This window comes from Lacerta agilis, chromosome Z (assembly GCF_009819535.1).
Source record: "Lacerta agilis isolate rLacAgi1 chromosome Z, rLacAgi1.pri, whole genome shotgun sequence".
In the NCBI taxonomy this organism is placed as follows: Eukaryota; Metazoa; Chordata; class Lepidosauria; order Squamata; family Lacertidae; genus Lacerta; species Lacerta agilis.
This window is the reverse complement of record NC_046331.1, coordinates 17,471,523-17,483,479: the sequence shown is the minus strand read 5'-3', so window position 1 is coordinate 17,483,479 and position 11,957 is coordinate 17,471,523. Positions and strand designations below refer to the sequence as shown.

Sequence of the window (11,957 nt, the reverse complement as noted above, 5' to 3'; positions counted from 1 at the left end):
ATGTCCTGAGTGCAGGTGTTGAGTGACATCCTAGTAGAGTGTAGAGGGCATCTCTCTCACATACACACACGTTGCCTTGTGCCCCCTCCACCCGTTGTCGAGTGCTGGGCCTCCTTCCTGGCTCCTTGCTGAGAACCCCTACTTTACAGGACTACCTCTGTCTAGAAGGCACAAGGGAGAAGGTGATGAGGACTTCTAGTATGTCACATAACCAGAGCTGATCTCATGTATGTGCGTGTGTATGGGATGGGGGGCACTCTCTGTGACCCTCTTCCTCCCCCGCTTCAGCTTCAATCCCTGCTTGTTGTCTGGAGCTACTCCCACCTCCTCAAAAGGCAGGACTAGCTCAATTGGGATTCATCCAGCACCACCAAACCCTTCCCTTCCCTCAGTGTTTTGGTAAAGCCTGCAGGAAGTGCAATCTGAGCTACAGAGGCTCGGAGATCTGCCCTTTCAAAGCTGAGGGGTGTTAACTGGGGTTCTTTGCATACCCAACTCAACCCTACTGTCTGTTACATTATGAACTGACTTGGGTAAGTGAAGAGATTGGAACACCCTTTTGATTATTCTGGGAGCCCAGGTCTTGGGATCTATATAGGTGTAACAATTGGGATTTCCTAATGCACCCATGAAATTAATCTGACCAAAGGGCGCCAAAAGGCCTAAGGGAAGGAGGAGGAAGGAAAGGCTTGGTGGTATCCAGACAGCTGTGATGTTGAGGTGGGCTAGAGAGCTGAATGGAGTTTAGTGACTATGGTTGCTGGGCTTCAACTGGCCCAGTTGCCCTCTCTTAAGCTACTGCTGCTGTGATCCCTTGTTTGGTTATAACTGGTCATATCCCACCCCCAATCCTGGATCCATCATTCAAGTAACAATTTGAATTTTTGGTGCAAAGTGAACCACAAGCTATGCACTTTGCATGTATTACCATTAGCCTACCATGGGATTTGATTGTTTACATTTGCTGAAATAATCACAGTAATTGACAACCAGAGTTAACAAGGGAGGATTAATTAGTTGCAAAAAAATGGCACTTTTAGTATGCTATAGCAACAGTTAATAGCTGCCATGCAAAATTCTACCAGAAACCATGCAACACCCCCCCCCCCAGTTATAGTGGTTTCCTTTGTCAAAAGATATTTGCCATTTCCATCTCTCTTCTTACCCATTGTAAAGTCTAGAATGAACAGCACTCTTCCCCAGTGCCTCCAACCCCCCCCTCCCATCTGCCAGTGCTCTCATTACTACTGTGGATCTATTGAGAATGGCTAGGAGAGCACCTCACACCTGTTGTTAGGGAAGGGCTTATGCTGATGTAGTTGCCTTGGCAACAGTGACAGAGATGAAAGCCTCTGGGAGAAGCCTTGAATAATAACATTGAAGGACCACATGGGAGAGAAAGCGGGTGTGGAAGGCAGGGGACACTGAGAGTTTAAAGAGTGGAGAAATAGAGCATGAAGCAGAATTCCCCTGTACACTATAGAATTCAAATTTAAGTTTCAAGCATTTATGCATTTACTCAGTTAGCTCACATTTGCAGAGTCTGGAAACAGTGACAAAAAAAACCCTGATATTTTAAAATGAAGCTTTCATTTCTCTTTATTGTAATTGAGAAGCAGATGAATCACATCTCTGTCATGCTGTTGAAAAACTGAAAATGGGGATTGGCCACCACAAGCAATCAGCCGATTTGGGACAGCTAATCAGTCCTTGAAGGCTGGTGGCTGACACCTGATCTTCATCTGCTCAGTGATTGGAAAGAAGCTGAGGGGCCACAGGTCACTAAAGATGGCAGGTGGGCCTTTGCCAAATTTCCAGGTGCCAGAGGGAACCTGTGCCTAGCTTGGGAGAACTCACTCTTCCAAGATAAAGGAAAGGTTGCCCATCCCTGGGAGCTCCTGAGCAGAGCCAGAAAGCAAATCATGGCAGGAAGACTAAGCAAAGGGGGCCTTTTGTCTCTGTGAGTTGGAGGGAACAGTGCCTGGTGGTACATATGTGGGTGATGCCATTCCCCCCAACCATGGGTGTAGCCAAGGGGTGGGCAGGGAGGGGCAGCTGCCCTCCCCTAAATCAAGTAAAACAATAGAAATACTTACCGGTAACTACCTGACCAATCACAACAGTTCTGTGTGTCCCCCCCCCAACAAAAGTCCTGTCCCCCTAACAAAAATCCTGGCTACACAGCCACTGCAGCTATAAGCAACCTTTAAACTGAACATACCAAAACAGGGAATATAAGCTTCAAAATCCCATAAATTTCAAGCAAACTACAGTAATGGGTAAAATTACAAAAGCATGGGAAAACACCAGCAAAACAAAAAGCTGACTACAATGTGATCTAAAAAACTTCCTCAGGAGTTGGGGAAAACTTGCCTTGGAATGTAAAGTTCTCTCAACTGATACAGTGCTCATTAAATATGCTGGGCTCTCTAAGTATGCTGGACTCCTTTTGAGTCTAGTGGCATTTTTCCTGATCTGTACTATACTTTCTAGCTGACATTCCCAGGCCTACCTGGAAATGCTGCCATGTGGGGGGTTGAACCTGTGACCTTCTGTAAAGCAAGCAGATGCTCTACCCTTGAGCCGTGGTGCTTCCCTGTACAGATCAGATGAAGAGGGGGTTAGTGCCCCTGTCCCTCACCAAATGATGTTACAACCTCTCAGGCCCCTTCCATGCTGTGTCTACATTCTTATTTGTTTTAATTTGGCAGCTGGCACCAAAATCAGTGGGGCTCTTGTGGGCAAGGAAAATGTACTTGGATGGTGGGAGGGGATGAGTGAGCTCTCCGGGCCAGAAGCTGGCAAGCCCCACCTTAAGCCAAGGAGGAGCTCCCTGGTGGTCTCTGTTTGCACTGGGGCAGCATCTACTCCCCACAACTTGTTGGAAGAAAGCAACATGAGGAGGTCTTGTTCCCGGGATTCTTTCCTGGGTATTCGTTCTTTTCTGTGTTTTCTGGCACAGGTTCCTCTCCCTCCTGCCGCTTCTGCCTTCTGTGCATGGAGAATGATGGAGAAAACCAATGGTCTGAAGGCTTCCCCTGCCAACCATCAGCCACAGGAGCCCATGAAAACTGCTGCCAATGGGGATCCAGAGAGAAAGGAGCTCAGCAACCACAGCAGGTAACTCTCAGAACAGGTGGCCTTGAGGTCTGCTGCAGGGGGTTCCTGGCCCAAGAGTCAGCTTGTCACTGGACACCCAGTGTTGAGGGGGGGGGGAAAAGCACCCAAAACATGCTCTTCAATAATTGCTTGCTGCATACCCATACAGAGCTTGTCTGAGGCCCAGGGCAGGGGTCTTGTTCTTGGATTGACTGTGGCCCCCAGCCATTTTAGCTCTCCAAGGCCTGGGGCAAGTGTATCTGGTTGCCCACCCCCCTGCAAGGGCCTGGGCTGTTGCCTAGCATAACTGAATAGGGGTCAGTCTGTGCCTAAGGGAGGAGGGGAAGCCTTTTGGGGCCACTTGGGAAGGAGTTCAGGGATGAGAGCAAATGGTCCTTCCTGGTGAGAGTGGAGGCCCGGGAAAAGTTTCCTCCATGGGCGAATTCACAACTCTGAGTTCCAATAGGAAACACACTTTTAGAGCATGGTGCTAATGATGCCAACGTTGCGGGTTTAATCCCCATATGAGCCAAGAGGTCTGACTCCTGCACTGCAGGGGGTTGGACTAGATGACTCTCAGGGTGCCTTCCAACTCTACCTTTCTATGAATCTATGATTCTGAAAATGTATTGGGACCCTTGATAGCTGGCCTTTGTGAAGCAGCCCTTTCAGATCCCACCCCCCCCATTTCTCAAGCAAATGCTTGGCTTCTCTGCATCTCAGCATGGCGTGCTCTGGAATAAGGGTGGCTAGGACAGGTGAGAGGAGATCTGATTTTTGTCTCCCCTAGGTTCTCCTTACTGCCAGCAGGGATAGGATCTCAGATTAAGACTCCACCTTGTGGTCAAGGCAGGAAGTAGGCTGTTGCTCCCCAAATCCTCCAGTTTGCTTTCCTGCGTATGTTGAGCACAGTCACAAATCAACTCCCTTAATGATGTTTTTTTTTGGGGGGGGGGTTCCTCCAGGCACTATGGGAGTCATTACAACTCCCAAGTCAATTAACTTGAATGATGTGGAGTTCTTGCTTTGATGTGGGAAGGGAGCTTGAGGAGGAGGCAGTGGCAGTGAGAGGGGCAGACCCCCTTATGAGGGGAGGGTGTTCCGCTCCATTCCCACCTCTGCTTGGCAGCCAAGGGTCATCCTTCCTACCTGGTCTCTCTACAGAGTGCCGTCAGCCAATGATGACACGTCCTCAGAACTGCAGCATGTTGCCGCCTTGGAGAATGTGGACCAGAAATCCCACAAGACAGGGGGCCTCTCCAGGTACTACTTATGGGGCTCCTTGTGGGGTTGATGAAGTGTGTGGGGTGTGTGTGTCAGCCTACGTGGTTGTGGAGGTTGCACTGAAATTGTGCCTATCTGCTGAAATTGTGCCTACCTGCTCTGGATGGGGATGTTACAAGAAAGGAGATTCTAACTCAACTTTAGAAAGAACTTTCTGAGGGTAAGAGGCATTCAACAGTGGGATGGACTGCCTTAGATGATGGTGGACTCTCCATTCATTGGAGGTTTTAAACAGAGGTCAGAAGGCCATCTGCCAGGGATTCTTGTAGCTGTGACTCCTGCATTGAAGGGGGTTGAACTAGGAGGCCCTTGAGGATCCCTTCCAACTCTACAATTCTATGATTCTATTATTTTGACTCATTACTCATAGCTGAGCTGGTATTTCAAGACTTAGGAACATAACAGACTGTCGTATACTCAGGCAGAGCATTAGCCCATCTAACTCAGTATTATCTAATCCACCTATGCACGGTTTCAGGCAGGGGTCGTTTCCCAGCCCCACATCGTGATGCTGCAGGGGGTTGAACCTGGGACCTGCTGCATGCAAAGCAGGTGCTCTGGTCACAGAGCTATGGCCCTTGCCCACAATTCCACCCTGCTAGGGGTGCTCTTGAAAGCCCATAAGGGCCATTTGTGGAGATGGCCTAGAATGGGGCAGGAGTTTCAGGGGAGGCCCTACTAGTTGTGACTGCTGAAGAACCCTCTGCTGTTTCCCCTCCTAAGAAGTACTTGAACAAGATGGGCAAGAGGAGGCTTCATAACCCTCACAAGCCCCGAGGACGTTGTCTTCCTCTTTTGCTGATTCCCAGGGAAGCTGATGACAGTGATGGTCACCGACTTGGATGGCTCTAAAAGTGGATTGGACAGATTCACGGAGGAGAAGAGGGCTATCAATGGTGACTAGCCAGGATGGCTATACTCCACTTGCACTGTTAAAGGCAAAAATGCATCTGAATCCCAGTTGCTGGAGACCACAGGAGAGGGGAGTGCTCTTATGTTCGAATCCTGATTTCCCATAATGGGCATCTGGGTGGCCAGTGTGAGAAGAAGATGCTGGACAAGATGGGCCATTGGCCTGATCCAGCTACAGGGCTCTTCTTCTGGCAGCTTGGAAGGAGTGAGATGCTTCAGCACCTAGCTTAGGCACTTAGGGGGAAGCAATGGACAGAATGGGGCTGTGTAACTGCAGGTCAGAGGGAGAGAGAGAGGGGGAAAACTGTACACTTCTCCTGCCCAGGGTGAATGTGAAGGGAGACTCCACCCCACTGCTCCACTAGAAATGTATGGGTGTCCTCTCCCCCCTCTCCATTTGCTAAGCTTGACCCTTTCCCTTCTCTCTTCCCTTTCTAGGATAGCCCGCCTGGTGATGGTTCTCCGGGGCTGGGCCAATAAAGGCTTGAAAGAAGAGGAGCGGACAGACTCCTTCCTGGAACGATTTCGAGGACCAGATGTCAAGACTTTGGCAGTAGCTGCAGCAAGGGGCGATGGGTTTGATACCCATGACAGAAAGACAAAGTGAGACTCCCTCCTGGCTGGCTGGAGCTGCTGTGGGAGACTTTGCATGGCCAAGGAAAGGAAATCATAGGCAGGGCCGGCGCGTCCATTAAGGCAAACTAGGCAATTGCCTAGGGCGCCAAAATGGAGGGGGCGCTGGCCAGGCTTGGGCGTGGGGGCAGGGCGAGCTAGCAGCAGCTTCTCCGCTGTAGCGGAGAGGTACTGCTTGCCCCCTACACCACCACCCGGCTCCCACTAAAGCAGGCTTTGGTGGGGGGTGGGACGGGCGAGCAGCAGCTTCTCCGCTACAGCGGAGAAACTGCTGCTTGCCTCTCTACCACCCCCCACCTCCCGCTAAAGCAGGCTTTGGCGGGGGCGGGCGGCGGGGGGTGCCAGAAGGTGGTCTCACCTAGGGCACAAGAAACCCTAGCACCGGTCCTGATCATAGGCCACCTTCCCTCTTCTCCCCCCATCTCCTTCTTTATCTTTCTCCTCTTCTTTCTCTTCCCCTCCTACCTCTTCTTCCTCCTCCTCCTCCCCCCTCCAGCTTCTTTTCCCTTTTTCTCTTCCTTTTCTTTTTTCCTCCTCCACCATAATTAAGGGGCTGGCCTCATTGGTAAGGCTGGACCTTGCCATTAGCCATGGTAATTTGAGCAAAGAGGAAAGGGCAGGCTGCTGGAGAGTGAAAGAGGCTCACAATCAGCCATTGTCTTTGGCATTGAGCAAATAGGGTCTTCCCTGAGAGGTTAAGTGGAACGTGTTAATTACCAGAGAGCAGCAATGGTTCTGGGATGCTGTGGTCCAGTGAGGCTTTTGCAAAACAGGAGCAGGCAAGAGTGTTCAGACCATTGTGTAAGGCTGTTGTGCAAGTGCTGAGGCTGTTGGTCATTGTGGACAAGCCTGAGGAGAGGAATGGGGCATTCCTTTTCTTCCCATTCTACACTTTAGAAATAAAAATGGCCATACTTTGACAGCCTTCAAGGGATGCCATCAAGGCTGTCAGGTCTGCGTTGGGTTGCTCATGAGTAAGCAGACACGAGTTTTTAACAGTTTTATTGTGCAAACTATTTACAGTGCAGAGTGCTGAAAAACATGACCGTATCAGTCTCTAGCAGAATCCAGGAGTGGCCCCTTCCGGCTGGGACCCCAGCATAAGAGTTTCGGTATCCGAAATCTCTGCCTCCTCTCCTTGCATTTCACCCCTCTGTGCACTTGGGGTGATGGAAATGGCATGTCTCCCTCCTCGCCCACTGAGCAAGGAGGGTGCAGGGTCTCTCCAACATCCCCAGAGCCTCTGCTCTCAAGCCTCTGAGCTGCATCCTGCACTGAGCCGAGAACAGTTCCCTGACAAAGACCTTTCAGGGAACAGGGAAGTTGGGCTTGCTCTAGTAATTCTAGTAGCCAGGACCTCCTGCCTTCTCCCACCTAATGCCCTTTGAGCCAGCCCACCCCTTCCCCCCTCCCACGAGGCCCAAGATGGGGTTGGACACTTCTGTAACAATCTAAGGTACTGGATGGAGACCTCAGAACATCTGGAGTGAAGAGCAGGCAGCTCTTGGGGGGGGGTTTCCTTTGGGGCATCTTGTTGGCCACTGTGCAAACAGTATGCTGAACTAGAAGGGCCCTCTTTAGCCTCATCAGCTGCTGCAGGGTTCTTCTGATGTTCCCACTGGGCAGCTTGGAAGGTATGAGACGCTTCAGCAACAGGAAGGCTGATTGGACATTTGGATGGAAGGAAGGGGTGGGCCTGGGGTGTTTACTTCTCAGTCAGTCGCTGTGTGCTGTGGCCACCTCTGGTCATCTGTCTGGGTAAAGGAGGTCTGTGTGTGCTCACTTAACCCTTTCATTTTCATGTACTCCAAATCGCACCATCTCCCCTCTAGGCCAGATTCATTGAAGACTCATTGTGGCCACTGAAATGATGTTTTGCTTCTATCTGCAGGAAGAAATGGAAAGTCTTTGTATTGAATCCTGCAGGGGACTGGTATTATCGATGGCTTATGGTCATAGCAGTGCCAGTCCTTTATAACTGGTGCACATTGGTAGCACGGTGAGTCCTTGGAACCCATGTTGGGGGGGGAACACAAGAGGGGGGGATGCAGATTCCACCCAGAGCACCTATCTGCACTGATCTGCAGAGCATGATGTGAGTCCTTGTGCCTCCTCTTCCCCCTGCTGTTTCTCTCCCGATTCTCTCCCCCAGAACTTCTCTTCCTAGGAAGCATGGATTTAACAATCCTTAATTTGCTGGAGTTTCAGTATTTACAGGGTTAACTCACTGCTGAAACTCTGGGAGGTCGCTTATGGCACTTCCAGCACATTGAATTATTTATTATTATTTTATTCATTTATTAAATTAGTATACCATCCTTCATTGGAAGATCGCAGGTTGGTTTCCAACATAAAAAATGAGAACACAAATACATAAGAAAACAAGAGCAACTCCCATAACCCCCTAAACACATTTAAAATGTCATAGAATGTTTAATAAGTCAAAGGCCTCGTTATAGAGAACTATTTTTGCCTGGTGCTTAAAGATATGTCATGAAGGCACCATGTGAGCTTTCCTGGGGAGATCATTCCACAAGCGGGGTGCCACCACCGAAAAGGCCTGCTGTCATGTTACTGCCCTCTAGAAACCTTGTGGAGGAGGCACATGAAGAAAGGCTTCTTGATGTCCTTGATGAGTAGTCCCTGCTCCAGGAAACCTGCCAGGGAAACACAGTGTGAGGCATTTTGAATTGGACCCGGAAATGAATTAGCAGCCAGTGCAGTTGGGCCAGGAACAGGGTAATATGTCCAAACCATCTTGCCCCACTGAGCAACCCAGCTGCTGAATTCTGCACTAGCTGAAGTTTCTGAACTGTCTTCAGAGGCAGCCCCACAAATAACATGTTGCAGTAATCTAACCTAGAGGTTACCAGAGGATAGACAACAGAAGTTAGGCTACCCCTGTCCAGATAGTGGTGCAGCTTGGCTTCCTTGCTTCCCAATCAGCTGCCCAAGCTACAATAGGGCTGCTGCCTTCTAATTGTCTCTCTCACCCTCCTCACCACAGGGCCTGTTTCAACGACCTCCAAGGGAAGTACTGGATCTGGTGGCTAGTTCTAGATTACATCGCAGATAGCATCTACATCGCAGACATTGTCATCCGCTTTCACACAGGTGAGGGAGCTGTGTGGGGAGGAGCCTGGCTCAGCCTTCCTCTCACTATGCTGGTTAAGGATTCCACCTCCAGCACTTGTGAGTCAGAAAATGGCCCCAATAAAGCAAATCTTATTAACAGCAGTTCTGAAAAATAGAGTTCCCCGATGGAAGATTTATCAGCCTTCACTGCTGAATAATTTTCTTAAAATTACCCACCTGGGCATCAATATTCAGGTCTGGCAAAAGCCTCTGCCTTGATATCATATTGAGCTAATGAATAATCTGAATGCTGCGGGGTGGGTGGGAGGAGTGCAGAATCTCATGCTCTCCCACTATCTGAGGCTGGGACATCTTTTCAACAATCACCACCCACCCTACAAGCTCACCACTCCAAGGATGGGAGGCCTGTTTTGCTTAGAATCCTGTGTGCTGTAAGTCCTGCCCGTTCCCCACAATGCTGCTACTACCTGACTCTAGCTGGATTACGAGGCTGGAGATGGGTGAAATCCAAGGCATGCGGAATGAACAGATTGGATGGAAATAAACACATCACCATATCTGCAGTGACAGCACTAGGCAAAGATTTTGCTGCGTTTTAATGCCTCACACTGTGTTTCCCTGGCAGGTTTCCTGGAGCAGGGATTACTCGTCAAGGACCTCAAGAAGCTGCGTGATAAGTACATTGCCACCATGCAGTTCAAGCTGGATGTCCTCTCTGTTTTGCCCACTGACTTTGCCTACTTTGCCGTCGGCTTAAACCGCCCTGAGTTGCGCTTCAACCGGCTGCTGCATTTCTCCCGCATGTTTGAGTTCTTTGACCGGACAGAGACACGGACCAGCTACCCAAACATCTTCCGAATCTGCAACCTGGTGATGTACATATTGGTCATCATCCACTGGAATGCCTGCATTTACTATGCTATCTCTAAGGCCATTGGCTTTGGAGAGGACACCTGGGTGTATCCCAACATCTCAGACCCAGAGTTTGGTTATTTGACAAGGGAGTACATCTACTGCCTCTATTGGTCCACTCTGACCTTGACTACCATTGGGGAGACCCCTCCGCCTGTACGTGATGAAGAGTATCTCTTTGTCATCTTTGACTTCCTGATTGGTGTCCTCATCTTTGCTACCATTGTGGGAAATGTGGGCTCCATGATCTCCAACATGAACGCCACCAGGGCAGAGTTTCAGGCCAAGATCGATGCAGTCAAGCATTACATGCAGTTCCGCAAAGTGAGCAAGGACATGGAGGCCAAGGTGATCAAGTGGTTTGACTATCTCTGGACCAATAAGAAAACTGTGGAGGAGTGGGAGGTCCTGAAGAACCTGCCTGACAAGCTGCGGGCAGAGATAGCTATCAATGTTCACCTGGAGACGCTGAAGAAAGTGAGGATCTTCCAGGACTGTGAGGCTGGGCTTCTGGTGGAGCTGGTGCTCAAGCTCCGCCCCCAGGTATTCAGCCCTGGAGACTATATTTGCCGGAAGGGGGACATTGGCAAGGAAATGTATATCATCAAGGAAGGGAAGTTGGCTGTTGTGGCAGATGATGGCGTAACCCAGTATGCTATGCTCACAGCAGGCTGCTGCTTTGGGGAGATCAGCATCCTCAACATCAAAGGAAGCAAAATGGGGAACCGGAGGACGGCAAATATCCGGAGCATTGGCTATTCCGACCTCTTCTGCCTGTCTAAGGAGGACCTCATGGAAGCAGTGACAGAGTATCCAGATGCCAAGAAAGTCCTGGAGGAGCGTGGACGAGAGATCCTCACCAAAGAAGGTCTGTTAGATGAAGCAACTGCAGCAGAGGGCATGGAAGGTATGGATGTGGGGCAAAAGCTGAACAGGCTGGAGGCCAGCTTGGACATGCTGAATGCCCGGTTCTCCCGCCTCCTGGCTGAGTATGATGCTGCCCAGATGAAGCTCAAGCAGCGTGTCACCTCCCTGGAGACCAAAGTGAAGCAAGACCAGCAGGATGACTTTTTCTCTGATGGTTCCATTAGCCCAACCACAGAAGAGGGGAAAGCCAAACCTTAACCTACTGCGCTGCCATCTGGATTTGAGGCAGCAGCATTTCCTTGCATCTGATGCCCATCCAGACTGCCTTGCAGTAACCCTGTCTCCACCAAACTACTGCTCCCTAACCGACTCTCTCCCCCCTTAGTCCATTCTCAGCTGTATGTTCCTGGTGACTATCACCAGAGTCCCTTTAAGTCTCTCTTGAACTGCTTTGAGAAGGTCAGACACCCTCCATTTATTTCCTCAAGTTGCATGTTCCTCCTCCCACCCTCACCCCCAAATGGGCCAAATAGCACTGCCTCTGGCGGGTGCTTATTTGGAACATTCCCATCAAGTAACCCACTACAGTGGACCACATTACCTGCTCACAATCTTATTTTGACAACCACTTTTGTGGAAAATCTCTAAGCCGGTCCAGGTCCTTCCTGTTCATGGAGCACATTCAGAGAAAACCTCTCCCTGTGAGCTGATTATGCTCCCTAAGTTTGCATAGAGGGCAAAGGAAGGGGATGTGTGGACATGGGTGTGTGGGGTGTTGGTGTTTGCTAGGGCCTGAACCCACCTGCTTCAGTGAGGATTATAAGATTTTGGAAATGTGTTAGTTGAAGATTGCTTGTATGCCTGCAATCCTGCCATCCCACACAAGCTCTTTAGCCCTCGTTCTGCTGCCTGACTGCTCAAGCGGGCAGTGCTGTCTCATTCAGTCTCATTTCCTTTCTGCTCTTTGTGGCTTTTAAGGTCCCTCCTGGCTGAGTTTCCCCCTCAGTTCTTGAAGACTTACAGCTTCTTCTGCATCGACTTTAGAGCTCCAATTGATGCCTCTCTTTAGCAAGCATTGCCTTGGGGTCTCGACACACCCCAGGCAGGTAGGGGGGACCCTGCACTTGTCCAGAGAAAGCGGTTGAGCCCAACAC

At 50.0% G+C, this 11,957-nt stretch overlaps 1 protein-coding gene across 1 annotated transcript; it reads left to right on the top strand.

Moving 5' to 3' along the window:
- The first annotated feature begins 2,311 nt into the window (after positions 1 to 2,311).
- CNGA2 (cyclic nucleotide gated channel subunit alpha 2) lies at positions 2,312 to 11,173 on the top strand. The gene is made up of 6 exons (XM_033138019.1): positions 2,312 to 3,120; positions 4,264 to 4,362; positions 5,734 to 5,898; positions 7,820 to 7,927; positions 8,936 to 9,042; positions 9,650 to 11,173. The coding sequence occupies exons 1-6, from the start codon at positions 2,645 to 2,647 to the stop codon at positions 11,059 to 11,061; spliced, it is 2,367 nt and encodes a 788-aa protein (XP_032993910.1). The 5' UTR covers positions 2,312 to 2,644; the 3' UTR covers positions 11,062 to 11,173.
- The last annotated feature ends 784 nt before the right edge of the window (positions 11,174 to 11,957 follow it).

Bases quoted from the DNA above. Each gene is read 5' to 3' on its own strand.
- CNGA2 (XM_033138019.1), top strand. From the start codon at position 2,645: ATGATGTTACAACCTCTCAGGCCCCTTCCATGCTGTGTCTACATTCTT. The intron at 3,121-4,263 runs GTAACTCTCAGA...GTCTCTCTACAG, and splicing joins GAGCTCAGCAACCACAGCAG to AGTGCCGTCAGCCAATGATG. The intron at 9,043-9,649 runs GTGAGGGAGCTG...TTTCCCTGGCAG, and splicing joins TGTCATCCGCTTTCACACAG to GTTTCCTGGAGCAGGGATTA.